Source organism: Nansenia antarctica, assembly GCF_963989245.1.
Source record: "Nansenia antarctica genome assembly, chromosome: 20".
Lineage (NCBI taxonomy): Eukaryota > Metazoa > Chordata > Actinopteri > Argentiniformes > Microstomatidae > Nansenia > Nansenia antarctica.
The window spans coordinates 5,095,428-5,116,872 of NC_137693.1; the positions used below are offsets into that span (position 1 = coordinate 5,095,428).

A 21,445-nucleotide genomic window follows, 5' to 3' on the forward strand; every position below is an offset into this window, starting at 1 on the left:
ACAACACCTTGAGGCTGTGCTGCACCATGTTTGATGAATACCAAAACAGTCCTTTCAAATCATTTGGTAGTTAACCAAAGCCTCTTCTTCCAAAGGTAAATCGTGAGCTTAGAATGATAAGGTTCTATCTCCGTTTAGAATGATAAGGTTCTATCTCCGTTTAGAATGATAAGGTTCTATCTCCGTTTAGAATGATAAGGTTCTATCTCCGTTTAGGGCAGTTCAGAGATATTGAGCGTCAAAGTTTTTACATTCCATTATGTTTTGTGAGATGGAACCTTTGTATTTTATTAATTACTAACTCAAAAATGTCAACATTTTAAAAATAACACCACACAGGCATTAATAAACACCTAATGGATCAGATTATGTAAAAAAACTCAATTTTGACCAAAAATGGAGATAGAACCTTATAATTCTAACGTCACGTGACGAAATGCTCTGGTCTTACTAACGTTTTTGTCTGAAGAGCGACACCCTGTGGATGTGTATATACAAACAGGCTGTGTAATCAAGAGTCGAAAAATCCAGTTGGTTTTAACAGCTCGGTGCTTGATTAGTTATGCCTTTATTGTATCCATGCTTCATCAATGGACGCCTTTGACCTGTTTCGGAAGCTCGGGGCTGGGGCTAAGTTCGATTTTAAAAGGTTCGGGAAAGATGCCGAGCGCTTCAAGGTAATCATCATGTCGCCAGCCTTTTCTCCATTCGTTGTCATCTAAATCGAGCGGTTATGTTAATAGTTGTGTTAGGGTTAGGGTTAGCTAGCTGACTAGCCAACTGTTGTTAGCCACACAGCTAACGTTGTGTACACTGTAATATCATATACTACTAATACCAGTAGCAGTAACAATCTCTAGCTAAAATGTTTTGACATTGTGTTCATTGTAATACATGGGGCGTACAGTTTGGATTATGTTACGTAGCTGTGGTGCAAAGTGCTAGTTAGGAGAGAGAGAATTTGCACAATATTGAGTTAAATCGAGTGGGTCTCTCAGTCTTCATGTCAGAAACAAACTGCCTGTCTCTCTCTCTCTCTCTCTGTCTCTGTCTCTCTCTCTCTCTCTCTTTCTCTCTCTGTCTCTCTCTCTCTCTCTCTCTCTCTCTGTCTCTGTCTCTGTCTCTGTCTCTCTCTCTCTCTCTCTCTCTCTCTCTCTCTCTCTCTCTCTCTCTCTCTCTCTCTCTCTCTCTCTCTCTCTCTCTGTAATCCGCTCCAACTCACTGGGATTTAGGTGGTGAGATCCCAGCAGAAAGATGAATCGTCTGATCCCCTTTCTGGGATTGACTTTTTTGGAAATGGGGTAGCTAATGGCAAGCAGAGCAAGACGGAAGAAGAGGAGGAGGAGAGCGACAGAGAGGATGAAGAGGAAGAGGAAGAGGGAGAGGAGATGACTGTGGGGAAACGGAAACGACAGAATGAGGGGAAAACTGTGAAGAAAAAGAAGAAGAAAGGCAGCCAGGAAGGTGTGTACGTGTGTACGTGTGTACGTGTGTACGTGTGTGCGTGTGCGTGTGCGTGTGCGTGTGCGTGTGTGTGTGTGTGTGTGTGTGTGTGTGTGTGTGTGTGTGTGTGTGTGTGTGTGACAGGACTCTATAGACAGTCAGTGCTGCCATTATAGAGTTGTTGTGAAAGTATGTGACCTGACCGTCCCTATGGGTCTTCCTGTGTTCTGTGGTGTAGGGACAGGTGATGCGCAACAGGGGGAGACAGAGGGAGAAGGCATACGCTGGACCTCCTCTCTGGACAGGAAGACCAAGAACCTGCAGAAGGACGGCAAGGAGAAGACCACCCTGAAGAGACTGAAACACATGCATCAGGAGAAGGTAGCCACAACACACGCACACACGTAGGGCCAATCCCAATTCCCTTTTCTACCCCTATGGCACGTTTTCGAGTGTCACTCGATTCGAAGGCCTTGCCTTCGAATACGTCACAAGCCCTACCCCTTCAAATCTCAGCCCTTTGAATTGGGACAGCCCTTCACGGCGCCTACGTCATCAACAGTGGTTTAGACGCGGTACGGGTGACGCGTTGTGTTGCCGGCGAATTCTCACATCTCGCAATGCCTTCTTCAGCTGTGTTTATTTCTGTTGCGTGTGCTATAAGGATATTTTTTCGTTTGTTATCAACACACTGTAGTTAGACGTTCCTTTTTTAGTCTCTTCCGTCAGCGATGTATTTTTTGTGGACATCGCAATAATGACAATGAATGACTCCAACCAAAACACAGAGTATTAACCATCTGTCAGCGCACAATGTTCCTCCAAAGATACCCGTGACTCAATCCTCAGCCACCACATACACACGAGTCCATCAGTAGTCATAAAGCGTTGTCCAAAAATCACGTTACCAAGCGCCTTTCTCAGAACAATTCGTCGTCTAGAATCCAAAAATCAATCCATCATAGTGGTGGTCAAAAACGTAGAAAGAGGATCTCTTGGGGACACGGCCACATTTGCCCGTGAAGGAGAGATGACAAATAAGCGGAAACATTTCTCAGTAGAGTCGAACGGTGATAGATCATCATCCTTTACGCGTATCCTTAACTGTTACATTTCGCATGTCATATGCCATCAGACATGGAAATATGTCAATGCGCGACTGTCATGCACAAATCCGCTTGTAACGTTAGACACACTTATATCGGCATGATAACGTTTTGTTGTTGTTGTGCTTGTTATAAAGAAAAGGTCTATAATGCATTGAAATGAATGATACAACCCATTAATAATATTACATAATAACAACTGCTCGGATTAGATTGCGGGTGGAAATAGGTCAAAATGCGCATCATGTACAAGTCAGCCGAACGTTTGATAGATAACTTTACATATGTGTACCATCATCCGCTGTCAAACGCCACAGGTAATAATTGATTTATGACTGTAATCTCTGAAATGCTCGACTGTCATGCAGCGTTGCGTTACTGTAACGTTAGACACAGCACCGACATAAAAGCGATTTTTGGGTTAAGCTTGTTATAAATAAAAGGTCTATAATGCATTGTAATGACATTAAACTAAGACAATACGATGGTTATCATAATTTTTTAAATCTTTATTAATAAGTAATTACAGAGAAAGTAAAATGACATTTCCGCATTGAATAGAGCGACATAAGATTTCTGTAGATGATTCGCAATGCATCCTGGTATCAAGGGGTAGCGTACCGTTAGCCCTTCGAAGCTAGTCTGGTCCTGAAATCCCTCGAAACGAAGTAATAGTTAGCCCTCCCCCTTACCCCTAGCCCTCGACGAAATATGAATTGAGACAGCCCTCGCCCTAAACGTGAACGCGCAAATCGAGCCATAGGGGTGAAAACGAAGGGCTAGGGGTGAATTGGGATTGGGCCTTACACACACACTCGCACGCACGCACACAGGCACGCACTCACTTACACACACACTCACACTCACACTCACACTCACGCTCTCACTCTCGCTCTCACTCTCACTCTCACTCTCTCACTCACTCACTCACACACTCACTCCTACTCTCACTCTCACTCACTCTCACACACTCACACACAATCCACTTGGGTGGATAAGAGTGCCTGCTAAATGTCTGGGAAAAAAGAAAGAAAACGTGTCTTGTCAGGGTACACGTTCATTCTCAGTGGTAGCTGACCTGTCGTCCCTCTGTCCCAGGTGAACCGCGTCCGAGCGCAGCACCGCATCAACGTGCACGGCAGTGACGTGCCGGACCCGGTGTGCACGTTTGAGGAGCTGCAGTCCGAATACAACCTGAACCCGCGGGTCCTCCAGAACCTCCAGGAAGCAGGACTCACCTCTCCCACACCCATCCAGATGCAGGCTATACCACTGATGATGCATGTGAGTACACACATACACACACACACACACACACACACACACACAACAATCAACCAGGCTGCTAATCAAAGTAACAACAAAGTAATGTCTTTTTCACGGGCCCCAGGAAGACTAAGTGGTGTCTCAGTCGGCAGCTAATGGCCATCCTCATAAAGAATAACGAACAACACGACCGTCCATTTACTTTATTTATGGCTCTGGTGGTTGACAGAACGTCTGGCTTTTAGTGGTGTTTTATTTGTTTTATTTTTTTATTTTTTTGAGCGGGGGAGGACATGTCAGCAGGGCATGGGCCGGATTCTAACCCATGCCGACATGGGCATGTGTGTGCACTGTAGACCACGGTGCTAGACCGCTGGACCACCCCAGGCCACAGTGGTGTGTGTTTTTGACTTTTGACTGTGTGTGTGTGTGTGTGTGTGTGTGTGTGTGTGTGTGTGTGTGTGTGTGTGTGTGTGTGTGTGTGTGTGTGTGTGTGTGTGTGTGTGTGTGTGTCTGTGTGTGTGTGTGTGTGTGTGTGTGTGTGTGTATGTCTCTGTCTGTCAGGGTCGTGAGATTCTGGCGTGTGCTCCGACAGGCTCGGGGAAGACTCTGGCCTTCAGCCTCCCTCTGCTCGCCCACCTCCAGCAGCCAGCCAACCTGGGCTTCAGAGCCCTCGTCATCTCCCCCACCAGAGAGCTGGCCAGCCAGGTACCCCCACACCCTCACCCACACCCGCACCCTCACCCTCACCCTCACCCACACCCTCACCCTCACCCTCACCCACACCCTCACCCTCACCCACACCCTCACCCTCACCCACACCCAGGTACCCCCTCACCCTCACCCACACCCTCACCCACACCCACACCCTCACCCACACCCTCACCCACACCCACACCCACACCCTCACCCACACCCTCACCCACACCCACACCCAGGTACCTCCACACCCTCACCCTCACCCACACCCACACCCACACCCTCACCCACACCCTCACCCTCACCCTCACCCACACCCTCACCCTCACCCACACCCTCACCCACACCCACACCCTCACCCACACCCACACCCAGGTACACCCTCACCCTCACCCTCACCCTCACCCACACCCACACCCTCACCCACACCCACACCCACACCCAGGTACACCCTCACCCTCACCCTCACCCTCACCCTCACCCACACCCTCACCCACACCCACACCCACACCCAGGTACCCCCACACCCACACCCAGGTACACCCTCACCCACACCCTCACCCTCACCCACACCCTCACCCACACCCTCACCCACACCCACACCCAGGTACCTCCACACCCTCACCCTCACCCACACCCACACCCTCACCCACACCCACACCCTCACCCACACCCACACCCAGGTACACCCTCACCCTCACCCTCACCCTCACCCACACCCACACCCTCACCCTCACCCTCACCCTCACCCACACCCACACCCAGGTACTCCCACACCCTCACCCACACCCTCACCCACACCCACACCCTCACCCACACCCACACCCTCACCCTCACCCACACCTTCACCCTCACCCTCACCCACACCCGCACCCTCACCCTCACCCACACCCTCACCCTCACCCACACCCTCACCCACACCCTCACCCACACCCAGGTACACCCTCACCCTCACCCTCACCCACACCCAGGTACCCCCACACCCACACCCAGGTACACCCTCACCCACACCCAGGTACCCCCACACCCAGGTACACCCTCACCCTCACCCACACCCTCACCCACACCCACACCCACACCCAGGTACACCCTCACCCTCACCCTCACCCTCACCCTCACCCACACCCACACCCTCACCCACACCCACACCCACACCCAGGTACACCCTCACCCTCACCCTCACCCTCACCCACACCCTCACCCACACCCACACCCTCACCCACACCCACACCCTCACCCACACCCTCACCCTCACCCACACCCTCACCCACACCCTCACCCTCACCCACACCCACACCCTCACCCAGGTACACCCTCACCCTCCTGGGCATCTAAGATGTTCTACTGTGACCAGCGGTGTTGTGTTGTGTCCAGACCCACAGGGAGCTGGTTCGTCTGTCTGAGGGTGTCGGGTTCAGAGTTCACATCCTGGACAAGGCAGCCGTCGCTGCCAAGAAATACGGACCTGAGTCCAACAAGAAATACGGTACGCCCGCACACATGATCAGAACAAGAGTTGTGAATGATGAGGGGTGAATTGAGTTTTGTCTCTGTCTGTTTCTCCCATGTCTCTTCAGTTATCATTTATTTAGTCGTGAGGGTCTAACGGAGATACTCTAGATGTCCCTAGAGGCTTTTTAAAAAGAGAGATCTTAGAAATGTGGACATTTGATGATGACTAGTGATAGTTATGATGCTCATATTGACACCAACGATCTCTCTGTCTCTCTCCCTCTAGATATTTTGGTCAGTACTCCTAACAGACTTGTTTTCCTCCTGAAGCAAGATCCTCCAGCACTCGACCTCAGCAGGTGAGGTCATGTGTGTGTGTGTGTGTGTGTGTGTGTGTGTGTGTGTGTGTGTGTGTGTGAGAGAGAGAGAATGTGTGAGAATGTGCTTGTGTGCATGCCAGATTGGTAGGTGGTGAATGAATCGTTCCTTGTGAACGGTTGGAGTGGTGTGTGTTGACGTGTCTCTCTGTGTGTCAGTGTGGAGTGGTGTGTGTTGACGTGTCTCTCTGTGTGTCAGTGTGGAGTGGTGTGTGTTGACGTGTCTCTGTGTGTCAGTGTGGAGTGGTGTGTGTTGACGTGTCTCTCTGTGTGTGTCAGTGTGGAGTGGTGTGTGTTGACGTGTCTCTGTGTGTGTCAGTGTGGAGTGGTGTGTGTTGACGTGTCGTCTCTCTGTGTGTCAGTGTGGAGTGGTGTGTGTTGACGTGTCGTCTCTCTGTGTGTCAGTGTGGAGTGGTGTGTGTTGACGTGTCTCTCTGTGTGTGTCAGTGTGGAGTGGTGTGTGTTGACGTGTCTCTCTGTGTGTGTCAGTGTGGAGTGGTGTGTGTTGACGTGTCTCTCTGTGTGTCAGTGTGGAGTGGTGTGTGTTGACGTGTCTCTCTGTGTGTCAGTGTGGAGTGGTGTGTGTTGACGTGTCTCTCTGTGTGTGTCAGTGTGGAGTGGTGTGTGTTGACGTGTCTCTCTGTGTGTCAGTGTGGAGTGGTGTGTGTTGACGTGTCTCTCTGTGTGTCAGTGTGCAGTGGTGTGTGTTGACGTGTCTCTCTGTGTGTCAGTGTGCAGTGGTGTGTGTTGACGTGTCTCTCTGTGTGTGTCAGTGTGGAGTGGTGTGTGTTGACGTGTCTCTGTGTGTCAGTGTGGAGTAGTGTTGCACGATATACCGGTACCAACGATATACCGCGGTGCCAAAATGTCACGGTGCCTACTATACCATAAGCTTTATACAACGGTACTACCGTGGAATACTATACTACCGTGTTGAACACGGTACCAGCGGGGCAACTCATAACACTTTCGGCTGCGTTCGTCAATTCGCTCCGAGAGCGCCGGAGCGCACACTGGGTGCAACGTCACAGAGCAACCGATTCGTTTGATTGGACGAGAGGCGTTCCGCGAGTGCGGGTCAGATTTCCAGAGCGAATTGACGAACGCAGCCTTTTTAGCGACTACCCATCGCGTTAGCTTTGTCGGCTAACAGGTTAGCAACCTCAAACGTTGTTCCTATGGTTCCTGCGAGCTCAGTGGGCATTAACTAGAAAATTAAAACCACTGAGTTTTCTTAAGTTGAGTTAAGTCTTGAGCTACAGTTTGGAAGTAGCCCTCTATTTTTTTGATATGCCAGTGTTTGCTTTTACTTTTCAAGTTCGTGAAAAAGACCCCACAGACAGACAGACAGACAGACAGACACACACACACACACACACACACACACACACACACACACACACACACACACACACACCTACTTTGCTATACTCTTGCAAAAGGCCAGTTGGTCTGTTTGATGTTTCAAACTACTTATTAATAAACATGTTATTCACAAAAATATCGGTTTCAGTACTTTTACTTACCTGTAGAGTTACAGTGTAATGCATTAAATGCATGTTATTCATGCACCACTCATTAAGTTATTGTAACTTGTATAAATACATTGCATGTTCATAAAAATAAAAAGTGTTACAAAAGTGCCGCGGTATCGCGATACTACTCAGTATCGTGATACTTGGGCTGGTATAGTATCGCAGGGTAAAATATTGGTATCGTGACAACACTAGTGTGGAGTGGTGTGTGTTGACGTGTCTCTGTGTGTCAGTGTGGAGTGGTGTGTGTTGACGTGTCTCTGTGTGTGTCAGTGTGGAGTGGTGTGTGTTGACGTGTCTCTCTGTGTGTGTCAGTGTGGAGTGGTGTGTGTTGACGTGTCTCTCTGTGTGTGTCAGTGTGGAGTGGTGTGTGTTGACGTGTCTCTGTGTGTCAGTGTGGAGTGGTGTGTGTTGACGTGTCTCTCTGTGTGTCAGTGTGGAGTGGTGTGTGTTGACGTGTCTCTCTGTGTGTGTCAGTGTGGAGTGGTGTGTGTTGACGTGTCTCTCTGTGTGTGTCAGTGTGGAGTGGTGTGTGTTGACGTGTCTCTGTGTGTCAGTGTGGAGTGGTGTGTGTTGACGTGTCTCTCTGTGTGTCAGTGTGGAGTGGTGTGTGTTGACGTGTCTCTGTGTGTGTCAGTGTGGAGTGGTGTGTGTTGACGTGTCTCTGTGTGTGTCAGTGTGGAGTGGTGTGTGTTGACGTGTCTCTGTGTGTGTCAGTGTGGAGTGGTGTGTGTTGACGTGTCTCTCTGTGTGTCAGTGTGGAGTGGTGTGTGTTGACGTGTCTCTCTGTGTGTGTCAGTGTGGAGTGGTGTGTGTTGACGTGTCTCTCTGTGTGTGTCAGTGTGGAGTGGTGTGTGTTGACGTGTCTCTCTGTGTGTCAGTGTGGAGTGGTGTGTGTTGACGTGTCTCTCTGTGTGTGTCAGTGTGGAGTGGCTGGTGGTAGACGAGTCTGACAAGCTGTTCGAGGGCGGGAAGAGCGGCTTCCGGGAGCAGCTGGCCACCGTGTTCCTGGCCTGCTCCGGTCCCAAGGTCCGCCGGGCGCTCTACAGCGCCACCTGCGCCCCGGACGTCGAGCAGTGGTGCCGCCTCAACCTCGACAACCTGGTCTCGGTCAACATCGGACACAGGTACTACATAACCCACAAGCCCCCTCACTCCCAACACCCACACCACTACCCCCAGCCAACCGACAAACCAACTCTCCCAACACCCACACCACTACCCCAGCCAACCGACAAACCAACTCTCTTTTTTAATTATTATCTTTAGTTATTTAACCTTTATTTAACCAGGTAAGACAATTAAGAACAGATTCTTATTTACAATGCCGACCTGGCAGAAGGCACAGCCTTTTGAGGGATAGGGGGGAAGGAGGTAAAAGAAATACAAAAGTTAAAACACATTAAACATGATGAGACAAAAACAGAGCAGAGAACAAGAACAGTTGCAGGCCAAGGACAAATCGGACAGCAGGCGAGCAGGGGACGGGTCCTAGTTTAGAAACCGTCGCACGTGTCGCGTGGCACCTTCCCGCCGCTCAACCACCTGAACACCTCTCCACAGGAACGCGGCCGTGGACACGGTGGAACAGGAGCTGCTGTTTGTGGGAACAGAGAACGGAAAGCTACCGGCCATGAGGGACATCATTAAGAAGGTAGGTGCTCACACACAGGAGGGACATCATTAAGAAAGTAGGTATTCACACACACAGGCATAGTCTGACTACAAAAACTGAAATGATTGTGAAATGACCCTTTCACATCAATATTCTATTTTCTCCCTGTATGTGTTGAATCTAACACTACCTCTCTCTCTATCTACCCCCTTACCCTCTCTCTCTCTCAGGGGTTTATGCCTCCCATGTTGGTGTTTGTACAGTCTATAGAGCGAGCTCGGGAGCTCTTTCATGAGCTTGTGTACGAAGGCATTAACGTAGACGTCATACACGCAGACCGCACACAGCAACAGGTACACACATACATACACACACACACACACACACACAAACACACAGATGTGTACTGCATCGCTGTTAAACAATGCACTATTTCCCTGTAAACAGCATTAAATTGTAGTTGTCCTCTCTCTCTCTCTCTCTCTTGTTTTTTTAGAGGGATAATGTAATGAGTAGTTTTCGCTCTGGTAAGATCTGGGTGTTGATCTGCACAGCTCTGCTGGCCAGAGGGATCGACTTCAAAGGAGTCAACCTGGTGCTGAACTACGACTTCCCCACCAGCGCTGTGGAGTACGTCCACCGTATCGGTCAGTCCCGCTGCTCCGTCTGTCTCTGAACTGCTCCCTGAGGACATCATATTCCCCTGAAAGTGCACTACTGTTGATAAGAGCCCAAAACACCCGCTACACACTCTACACAGTGCACTGCTTTTGAGCTAGTCAAAAAGTAATAGGTTATCATACAGTGTGTGATGCTCTCTGCTTCAGGTCGCTGGTTCACTACTAGGAACAACTCTTTCTTCTACACCTGAATCAGTTCATAACCATCCTCATTCTGATTAGTAATCTTCCATCTCTCTCCCACCCTTCATCTCTGTCTCTTTCTCCTTTTCATCTCACCTCTCTCTCTCTCTCTCTCTCTCTCTCTCTCTCTCTCTCTCTCTCCCTCATTCCTGCTCTCAGGGCGTACGGGCCGGGCGGGACACAAGGGGAGGGCGGTCACCTTCTTTACCGAGGACGACAAACCGCTGCTGCGCAGGTATATCATGGGAGGGGCTTAATGTCACTATGGAAATAGCAGTCAGTCAGAGGGCTTAATAATCTACAACGCCTCTGTCCGTCTGTTTCTCCTCCTCTCCCCACTTTTGTCCCTCCCTTCGTTCTATCTATCTCTGTCTGTCCATCGCTAACTCTCTCTCTCTCTCTCTCCTTTTCCCTTTCTCTCTGCAGCATTGCTAACGTTATAAAGCAGGCAGGCTGTCCTGTACCTGACTACATGGTGGGCTTCAAGAAAATACACAGGTGAGTTTTCACATAAACCGACATCCTCAGGTGTAGTGCTGAGGCACAAATATGTACATTTCAAGCCTGCAAACTGCGACACTTTAAATAAATGTGCAATAACACTATTGTGCAATATGACAACCCTAGTCGTCTATCTGTACAGTATAGTACAGTGGATAGTGTACATAGCCTTTATTTATGTAAACCAGCTCCTTCCCTTCTTGTGATTTTTTTAAAAAGTTTTTTTTTTTCTTTCCTAACACCAGGGGAGCCACCCCTCCTAAATTTCGTTGTTTGGTACCTGTACTGTAGCAATGACAATAAAGACCATTCATTCATTCATTCATCCTGAGGCTCTTTAGTCATCATAGAGGCCATTCTAAGAGTAGACATACAGAATTCAGTGTTCTACACTGAGCTGCTTCTTTTTCAATAGAGACAGTTCTCACTCAGTTCGGTTAGCAGTATCGTCTGTGTGATAAATGTGCTATTAAACAATAATGAGGTCTTTCTCTGCAGCAAGGTGAAGCGGCAGCTCCAGAAGAAGCCGCCCAGGAGAAGCACCATCCGCACCACCCCGCACTTCCTACAGACCAAAGGAGGGGAAGGACCCAAGAAAGGAGGGAAAAGACCGAAAAAAGTAGGAGCGGACAAAAAGAAGAAGAAAGGAGGAGAGGGACAGCAGGTGGGAGAAGGAAAAGGACAGAAGAAGAAAGGAGGCGAGGGACAGCAGGTGGGAGAAGGAAAAGGACAGAAGAAGAAAGGAGGCGAGGGACAGCAGGTGGGAGAAAAAGGACAGAAGAAGAAAGGAGGAGGCCCGAAAAAAGGAGAGAAAAGACTGAAAAAAGTAGGAGTGGACAAAGCGAAGACAGGAGGAGCGAAAGGAGAGAAGCTCAGTGACGGAGGCAAGCCGAAGGGCCAGGGGAAGAGGTAAGGGATCAGGGTCCCTCTGTCCTCCTTCTCTCCCTGTCACATGTGGTTGACAGGACTATAGTGGTGGAGGCAATAGTATGTGTATGAGGGCAGGTGGGCATGAGAACTCTCTAGAATGAACTGTATTAGAGGATTAGAGTGACCTGCTGGCTTTTCTCTCTCTTCTCTTAGGAAAAAGGCCAATAAAGATCAAGCGGAGAGCGGCCAAGCTGCCTGATAGGACGGACGGACAGCTGAGGCGGGACAGACCGACGCTTGTTTGAGGATACAGCTCAGTGTGTTACTACTGTCATCCCTGTGTTTTATGTAGTTCCTGGACATTTTATCACAGTAACTTTTCATAAGCTGGTTGAATAAATTGTTATATTTACTATCTTTTGATTTGTTATTTGGGAAAGTTCTCCTGCCATTGGGGACATTATGACATGAGTATTTGTGTATGACTTTGAGAAGAATAAAACAAACCAATGGATGCTGTCAGTGTCATTCCTATGTGCTGCCATACCATACTACAATGTACTTTTATCTCATGTCTAATGCCAATGGTGTCTATTGTAGTTGTGCTTCATCTTAATTTTAAATAGTTCATCATTGTAATTATGATAATGATGATGATCAGGCTGTTTTGGTGCCCCTTCCGGGAGCTTGGTGCACGTATACATAGCGGCGGCCCTGCGTTCACGTGGTAAGCGCAAGGAACGCTCCGTTGCGCAGAGCAAAGCCATTGAGCGTGTTCGAGAACGTCGGTTTGGAACAGTTGCAGCAGGCGCCTTTCAATATTACATGATGGGGATCAAATATCAGTTGCTTAAAAACATGATTCCACTGCTTCAGATCTGAAAAAGCGAGTGAGGGTCAAGCACTTTTGAGAGGGAGGAGGGTATGTATGTCACTCCTCACCGACTGCATGGAGCAACAAAAAGTGCCGTGATTGTGATGGACTTTCATGACTAATTGTAAGTTTTCTTTACACATGTACCGGAATCAAGAAAAGCCCCAATTTGCATTTATACTGGGATATAAATCATTATGAGATTTGAGAGATTTATTGATTCCATGTTCAGATCAGTTGATGGCTGTTATGTGGTGGTTATTCAAAGAGAATTCATAGGACTTTCTATTGAGGATTTCAAGCGTTCAGGTGTGTTAAGCCATGGAGTTATTAGGATTTCACTCCATTGACCACCGCGCCTGGCCTTGCCTGGTTTGTCGTCGGGTTTGGCTGTTGAACTCAAACACGGTCACTGTTTAGACAACGTAGCGATCATATCTCGCAAGCTATATTTGTAAAAGTCGACATCGCTAAAGCAGTTTTCTTTTTCGTGGAATTGTAATTCGGTTGTTGGAACACTACCCTCGTCGGTACCAGTGAACATTACTGGCTGTTGTGTGTGTACAGGTTTCAGGTTTCCACCCCTCAAACTTCCGCAGGCTTCCCGAACAAGGTTAGAAGGAAAACTCGGTTCTCCCCCAGGAGTTTGAATAGAAATGATATACGCGACTCGCGTTTATTCATGTCAAAATGTGCAAAAAAATACATCTAAAACGCTGGATTCACCGCCTTGTTATGTTTACATAGTGGCTGCGTGGCGCAGCGCTATTACGTTCTTTGCAACAGCGCTCATGCTGTTGGAGCCTCGGTTGGGTTATTTATAATATGTAGGGTTTAAACAAGACAAGACTGACACAAAGATAGACAGAAGATGTGTGTTTGGTTTATACAGGAAGGAGTAGCACCACTAGCTGTCGCAGTGGTATTACACTGAAGGTTTGGAGTGCTTCTCCCTTTAGATAATATCATTTAGAGAGGGGTAGGCTACAAACCAAAGGTTGGCTTGTATGTGAGGAGACTTGCACTTTCTTTCCCTCTCTGTCAGGTGGTGTTCAGCCAGTCAGCTCCAGCATGGCCACCACAGCTTCCTCTGCCCTGACAGACCACCTCTGCTGCTCCATCTGCACAGAGCTCTACACCGAGCCCGTCTCTCTCAGCTGCCAGCACACCTTTTGCAAAGACTGTATCCAAAAGTTGCTGCAAGCTGGCTACGAACACTGCCCAGAGTGCAAAAACTTCATCAAAAACAGAAACTTCAAAATCAACAGGATCCTGCAGAACTTGGTGCAGCAGCTGATTCTGGACGAGGTGAAACAGCAGGAGGTCAACGCCCACAGGTGCCCGGAGCACCACGAGGAGCTGACACTGTTCTGTGTGACGGACAGGAAGCTGATCTGTCTGGTCTGCCGTGACGGTAGCGAGCACGCCAGGCATTCCTTCAGACCGGTGAGCGAGGAGGAGAAGGAGGTGAAGAGGGTGTTGTCCCCGGCCATGGACCTCCTGAGGAAAGACATCCATAAGGTGGCCACGTTCTACGAGAGACAGTGCGGCGAGATCACAGTCAACAAGGTGGTAGCCATCCAGTTGAAACACCTGATCAGCGCACAGTTTGAGCAGTTGAGGCAGGAGCTGGTATGGAGGGAGGCGGCGGAGATGAGGAAGGTGGATGAGAGGAGCGGCCTGGTGGGGATGGAGAAGAACCAGGCTGTGATGGAGGCCGTACTGGCTCACGCCAGAGGTCAAATGGTGACTCTGCAGTCTGGGTTTAACATATCTGACCCCAGGGACTTCCTGGTATGGTGGGTGGTGAGGGGCAGTGCTGAGGTGAGAGGGAAGCTCTCCTCCCCCTCCGGGAGTTTCCCTCGTCTCTGTTTGCGGCAGAACCGCCTGGCCGTCCAACAGGCCAGCAGCCTCGTGCCGCATGTAGACTGGAGAAGCATGGAGAGGAGCGTGGCCCGGAACATTGGCTCCGCCCAGGAGCCCTGGGTGACCCCTCTGTTTGGCAACATGTTTGATCGTATCAAAGCATGTCTATGGAGGTGGGCTTTTGGTCCCACCTCCATAGGGTCTCCCTGAGGGTTTGGGAAGTGAATTGAATTTGAAAGGCCCAATCCCATTTCCCTTTTTTTACCCCTACCCCTCATTTTGGAGTGCCACTGGCTTTTCGGCTTGCCCCTCGGGAACGGAGTTACATAGTTCCCCTATGAATTGGGATAACCCTTCAAGACCCTGACACGTCATCAGTAGTATCATAGAAAAGCATGGACGCCCGCGATTCGTTCACAACTTAAGTTTCACGCTATGAGTCGATCAAACAAAAATAAAAAAGAACAATGCTTCATTACCTGGCCAGTTCATGACAGAACAGCGGTGCTCTGTAGGCTAGCAACCCGTGCTCCTACCCTGCCAGTCTGCACTGTAACAAGTGCAACAACTTTGCGGCTGGACTTTAGTTAAATTTCGGGCGTCATAAGCCATCAAAGGGGGGAAATGCGACATGGAAATGTGTCAATGTCTGTCATGCAGACATCAGCCTTAAAACATTGTTGTAACTTTAGATAGCTAGAGACATCAGCATAATAGCGATTTCTTTTGCTTGTTATAAAGAAACCCCATGTACCCCCCTTACATGTCACCAAGAATTGGGACACCCTACCCTTACACGTGAACGCATAAAACGGAGGGGTAGGGCTAAAATGTAGGGCCAAGGGGTGAATTGGGATTACCCCAAGTGTATTTACCTTCTCTAATACTTAAGGGTGCCTGGGTGGCTTAACTAAGGCGCGAGCCACGTATTTGCAGGGTCCCTGGTTCGATTCTGGCCATCGACCTGTCCTGCATGTCATCTCTCCTCTCTCACACCCATCCTTCCTGTCAATGCTGTCTCTATGCCAATAAAGCAGAAATGCTCTAAAACATATGTATAATAATATATTTAAAAAACGTACTTTGACACTCATTTTATGGTTCTACTTGTTTATTTGTTTAGTCAGGCGGTGCATCTGACACATTCACCTAGCAGGAAGCACATTTTCAACACAACATAAATTCATTTATATATTTTGGTTTTATTGATTCATCCCAATGCAGAAGAATATCTTAGATAATAGTTCATCTTTTATGACACACCACGTTGATTTGAAACAAACATTCATGTTACATTAGTATTACTGGGATTAAAAATATATAGGCTTATTTGTCCCTCGTCTTATTTTCTTAATAGCTTAATAAATTATCCTACACTTCTTTGCAGTTGTCTCTACTTTACATTCAATGTTTTGGTTAAAAATAAAATGTTACAATCACATATATACACACACACACACAGTGGAATCATTGGCAACAGAGTCCTTCTATCACTACTATGACCACTTTTAACAAGGGAGTCACACAACAGTCAATCACACCTGCACGTTCACACTCACATGTACACACACACACACACACACACACACACACACACACACACACACACACACACACACACACACGTTAGATGTCCATGTCCTGTAGGTTGCCCCAGCTGGATCCCACTTTGACTTTGGCCTTGAGCTTCACATACAGTTTCACTGCTGTCTCCATCTCCCTCTTCACTATCTGAGCCACCTGGAGGGAAGAAGAGAGGGAGTCAGTGGCAGAGATGTTGACATCAAGGCCTGAGTTTCAGTGCTATAACAGATTATAGTCCTTCCCTGTCAGTGTTTGCAGTTCTGAAAGGCAAGGCAAGTTTATAGTTGTGGTAGGCAAGTTTGTTCTATTTGATGATGTGTCCCAATGGAAGCATGTAGAGATTGAATAGAAGGGGGCCAAAGGAGACATGGTAGCTTCTGTCCTGTAGGTAGGATCTAAACCAGTTTAAGGCAGTGCCTGAAAGTCCTACCCAGGTTTTTCATCTATCTATTAGAATATTGTGGTCTACAGTGTCAAAGGCAGCGCTAAGCTCTAATAGTATCAAAACAGACTTTTCCAGAGTAGGTGTTTACGTGAATGTCATTAAGGACATTAATAAGTGCTCTGTGGGGAGCGAAAGCCTGATTCAAAATCAGCTAAGTTGATCGTGGGCAACTATTTAAATAGCTTTTCCTGTGCCATTGGTATTTGGGAGAGTGCGTCACGTTTGCTGCGAATTCAGAGGTGGTGGGTTTGAGACTGGTGTGGAGCAGGTTTGAGACTGACGTGGAGCAGGTTTGAGACTGACGTGGAGCAGGTTTGAGGCTGGTGTGGAGCAGGTTTGAGACTGACGTGGAGCAGGTTTGAGACTGGTGTGGAGCAGGTTTGAGACTGGTGTGGAGCAGGTTTGAGACTGGGGTGGAGCAGGTTTGAGACTGGTGTGGAGCAGGTTTGAGACTGGTGTGGAGCAGGTTTGAGACTGGTGTGGAGCAGGTTTGAGACTGACGTGGAGCAGGTTTGAGACTGGTGTGGAGCAGGTTTGAGACTGGGGTGGAGCAGGTTTGAGACTGGTGGGAGCAACTCACAACGCAAGGACTGTTTGCAACAACTTGATGTTGGAGTAGGGGTGGGACAAAATATCGATACGGCAATTATCGTATCGTGGCCTCTTGCGGATTCACGTTGCCAATCAGACAGAGAGAGAGAGAGACAAGAGAGAGAGAGAGTTGTGTCAGGCCCTGAGGTAACTTGTCCACATTCTTGTGAAGTATCAACACCCCCATCATGGAGGACACACACACATTCAAATATTATTGTAACTGACATTGCCCTATCTGACAATTTTTGCATATTCTTTGACATATCTATTTTCCCTGTTATTCAAACTGACTGAAACTACTTCCAAACGACATATAAATCAAAACACTAACGCACTGTTCATCGAGGCCTTTTCCCTATGTCCACTCGTTTCTATATATTGTTTTTGTTATCTTCATTTACCTGTATACTATATGCAGTATATACACGGCTCTGTTAAATACTTTTGGTATTCTAGTCGTACATTACACACTTGCTTTGGCAATGTAAATGTATGTTTCCCATGGCAATAAAGCCCTTTAAAATGTATTAAATTGAATTGAGAGAGAAGAGAGAGAGGGAGAGGGAGAGAGAGGGAAGAGAGAGAGAGGGAGAGGGAGAGGGAGAGAGAGAAAGAGAAAGAACTGAATACCGGTACATCTCAGTAATATGACAGATGCTCCTCTGAGCCCATTGGAAGGCTAGTTGGAGCATCACCATATTGGACTGTATTGATTACTGCTACCTGGTCCGTTAAAGGTCTAGAGGACACAAGCTCTGGTTGAAGCCTTCCATTGAAGCCCTCCCATTAGTGGTTAGAAGTCAGGGGTCAGTAGTGTTGTACCTGTATGAGGTCTTCCTCTGTGGTCTCGTAGATCAGTTCGTCATGCAGCTGCAGGATGAAGAACGCTCCCCTGAGGCGAGGCACCGCCCTGCCACGGCGACTGTCTAAACAACCGATGTAACAGAACTACTCTTAGATTTTTCGACACAAATGCTAAATAGCAGACACAGAATGATGAGCCAAAACATTATGACCACTGACAGGTGAAGTGAATAACATTGATTATCTTGTTACAATGGCACTTGTCAAGGGGTGGGACATATTATTCGCTAGCAAGTGAACAGTCAGTTGATGTGTTGGGTGCAGGAGGAAAGACCTGAAAGACTTGAACAAGTGTTATGGCCCGACCACTGGGTCAGAGCATCTCTGAAACGGCGAGGCTTGTGGGAGGCTCCTGGTCAGCAGTGGTGAGTACCTACCTACAGGGTTCCTACAAGTTTCAACAAATCAAAATTAAGATTTTTTTTTTTTTTTTACCTCTTTGAATATAATTTTAGACCTACTCACAACACCATATGATAGCTTTTTGTCAGCCTCAAGGTGATGAAATTAGGGATTTCACTGCCATACAGACAAAAAAGGAAGCAAATTGGCATTTATTTGGTTCCAGCTTGATTAATTTCTGCGTAAATAGATGTGGTCGGACTGATTTCCTTGCAGGATCTAATTTTTAAGACCTAGCACCTCATTTTTAGACCGAATAACTGAAATGTAGGACCTTTTTTAGGCCTTGTAAATCGGATTGCTGGATTTGAGACTTTGAGGCTTTTTAAGACCAGCGCGGGAACCCTGTACCTACAGCGGTCCGAGGAGGGACAAACCACAAACAGGCGACAGGGGGTTGGGCGCCCAAGGCTCATCGATGCCCGAGCATATTAGGCATAATACCAACAGGATATTAGGCAGATGGTCATAATGCTTTCGGCTCATCAGTGTACATGATCGATACGTCAGCCTTGCCATGTTAACCACACTCTACAATACACGCATGTTGTGTGCATGCTGCCTGTATGTCTGTGTGGTAGTATAACTGTTGGGTTGGTGTGAGTGTTTGTGTTGGTGTTTCAGACACAGTGTGTGTGTGTGTGTGTGTGTGTGTGTGTGTGTTACCTGTGTGTGTGTGCTGGTGTGACAGTGGAGCAGTAGGGTAGGTTTCTTGTAGTCGTCGCTGGATGTTGACGGTGGCCCTTTTAACAATGTCAGCTGCTGAACCCTGGACTGTGGTGTTCACCGCCTGGCGCTCTGCCTGGAGGATGGGGGGGGGGGAGAGGGAGAGAAATAAGAATCACACACACACACACACACACACACACACACACACACATACTCTGGTCAGAGTTCTTTCTGGTCATGTGTTTTCAGCTTCCATCAGTTACTTTCATCAGTTAGAACTTCTGTAAGGCCCTCTTACATTTTTACGAAGCTACTGTAAATGTGTACATGTGTATTGACTGGTAACTAGCATAGATTTGTTTTTCTTATGATGACTGATGTATAGGTGATTCACTTACTTAGACAAATGTACTTGTTGTAAGTCGCTTTGCTAAATATCTAAAATGTAAATATAATGGGTCAAACACACGCACACACGCACGCACGCACGCACGCACACACGTACGTGAGCTCTAGCGTAGGTGTTGACGTTTGTGATCCCAGGTAGGTATCTCCTGCGGCCCAGCAGTGTCTGAACGTAGCCTTTCTTCACACAGCTCTTCACTGTCTCTTTCAGGAAGGAGTTGATCCCTGCCACACAGAGATACAAAGCTAACGTGACAAGTTCCAACCTTGTACTTCTTCTATCAGGCCACACAGACACAGAGGATTCACTTGGCCCAGTGTTTGGTTTGTTCCAGACCAGGACCCCAAACACTCCATGAACCATGTGGAAACACCCCCTATGTGCCGTGGGCTTTTCCATGTAGCAGTGTTCACACAGAGAAAGACAGACAGACAGACAGACAGACAGATAGACATACAGACAGACAGACAGACAGACAGACAGACAGATAGACAGATAGACAGACATACAGACAGACAGAGACAGACAGACAGACACACACACAGCAAAGTATACCTGTATATACTGTACCTGAATATCTGGCCTTGAAGCTCTCAATGTAGCACGCTGCGTCATTCTCATTGATGCCCATTTGCTCACCCAGAGACTTGGCTCCCATCCCGTAGATAATCCCGTAACAGATCTACACACACACACACACACACAAACACACACTGAAATGTAACAGATCTACACACAAACACACACTGAAATGTAACAGATCTACACACAAACACACTGAAATGTAACAGATCTACACACAGACACACACTGAAATGTAACAGATCTACACACAAACACACACTGAAATGTAACAGATCTACACACAGACACACTGAAATGTAACAGATCTACACACAGACACACTGAAATGTAACAGATCTACACACAAACACACTGAAATGTAACAGATCTACACACAAACACACACTGAAATGTAACAGATCTACACACAAACACACTGAAATGTAACAGATCTACACACAGACACACACTGAAATGTAACAGATCTACACACAGACACACACTGAAATGCTTGAACATCATTTTACATTTAGATTTGGATTTTTGGCCTTTAGCAGACGCCTTTATCCAAAGCGACTTACGACAAATACATTTGACTAAGTAAGTGAATCATCCATCCACCAGCCATAGCAGCAAAAGGTCATCTATGCTCAGGCAGTCGTAGTAGCTAGAAACATCAAGTTGAGTGGGTGTACATACTGTATCTGATACTGTCTGTTGCTACTATTTCCTCCGCCTCTCTCTACCTGTTTGGCCTGTTGTCTGAGGTTGTCGTTCACGCTTTCCAGAGCGATGTTCTTCCACTCAGCCGCAATGCAGCGGAATACGTCTGCTCCTCCGTTCAACACCTGTCACACACACACACACACACACACACACACACACTCTTAAGATAACCTATCCAATGTCAATTTTAAAGTCGAATAATTTTTGGTTTACTTTGTAATCTACCATGAAAGTGTCTCTAACCTGCAGGAGGCGTTTGTCCTTGGAGAGGTGAGCCAGTACTCTCAACTCCAACTGGGAGTAATCAGCTGCTAATATCACCCCTCCTACAGAGAGAGAGAGAGAGAGAGAGAGAGAGAGAGAGAGAGAGAGAGAGAGAGAGAGAGAGAGAGAGAGAGAGAGAGAGAGAGAGAGAGAGAGAGAGAGAGAGAGAGAGAGAGAGAGAGAGAGAGAGAGAGAGAGAGAGAGAGAGAGAGAGAGAGAGAGAGAGAGAGAGAGAGAGAGAGAGAGAGAGAGAGAGAGAGAGAGAGAGAGAGAGAGAGAGAGAGAGAGAGAGAGAGAGAGAGAGAGAGAGAGAGAGAGAGAGAGAGAGAGAGAGAGAGAGAGAGAGAGAGAGAGAGAGAGAGAGAGAGAGAGAGAGAGAGAGAGAGAGAGAGAGAGAGAGAGAGAGAGAGAGAGAGAGAGAGAGAGAGAGAGAGAGAGAGAGAGAGAGAGAGAGAGAGAG

At 47.7% G+C, this 21,445-nt stretch overlaps 3 protein-coding genes across 3 annotated transcripts in view; 2 read left to right on the forward strand and 1 right to left on the reverse strand.

The window, feature by feature from the left end:
- Window positions 1-590: 590 nt before the first annotated feature.
- On the forward strand, window positions 591-12,242 carry ddx52 (DEAD (Asp-Glu-Ala-Asp) box polypeptide 52; the record flags this gene model as incomplete). Its single annotated transcript, XM_080549710.1, has 15 exons — window positions 591-677; window positions 1,233-1,464; window positions 1,682-1,824; window positions 3,648-3,833; window positions 4,380-4,523; window positions 5,889-6,000; window positions 6,253-6,325; window positions 8,802-9,005; window positions 9,442-9,532; window positions 9,724-9,846; window positions 9,990-10,140; window positions 10,516-10,591; window positions 10,783-10,854; window positions 11,356-11,766; window positions 11,941-12,242. The coding sequence occupies 15 exons, from the start codon at window positions 591-593 to the stop codon at window positions 11,984-11,986; spliced, it is 2,151 nt and encodes a 716-aa protein (XP_080405836.1). The 3' UTR covers window positions 11,987-12,242.
- Window positions 12,243-13,050: 808 nt separating this feature from the next.
- On the forward strand, window positions 13,051-16,002 carry LOC308174583 (zinc-binding protein A33-like). Its single transcript, XM_080549680.1, has 2 exons — window positions 13,051-13,214; window positions 13,647-16,002. The coding sequence occupies exon 2, from the start codon at window positions 13,673-13,675 to the stop codon at window positions 14,675-14,677; it is 1,005 nt and encodes a 334-aa protein (XP_080405806.1). The 5' UTR covers window positions 13,051-13,214; window positions 13,647-13,672; the 3' UTR covers window positions 14,678-16,002.
- A 91-nt stretch (window positions 16,003-16,093) lies between these two features.
- The window catches only part of polq (polymerase (DNA directed), theta), a gene marked incomplete at both ends in the record, with an annotated part of 21,854 nt that continues 16,502 nt past the window's right edge, over window positions 16,094-21,445 (reverse strand). The window contains 7 exons of the mRNA XM_080550003.1: window positions 16,094-16,207; window positions 17,913-18,016; window positions 19,023-19,158; window positions 19,531-19,655; window positions 20,002-20,113; window positions 20,742-20,843; window positions 20,965-21,047. Of these exons, the coding sequence (XP_080406129.1) occupies window positions 16,094-16,207; window positions 17,913-18,016; window positions 19,023-19,158; window positions 19,531-19,655; window positions 20,002-20,113; window positions 20,742-20,843; window positions 20,965-21,047 (776 nt within the window). The remainder of the gene's footprint in view (window positions 16,208-17,912; window positions 18,017-19,022; window positions 19,159-19,530; window positions 19,656-20,001; window positions 20,114-20,741; window positions 20,844-20,964; window positions 21,048-21,445) is intronic.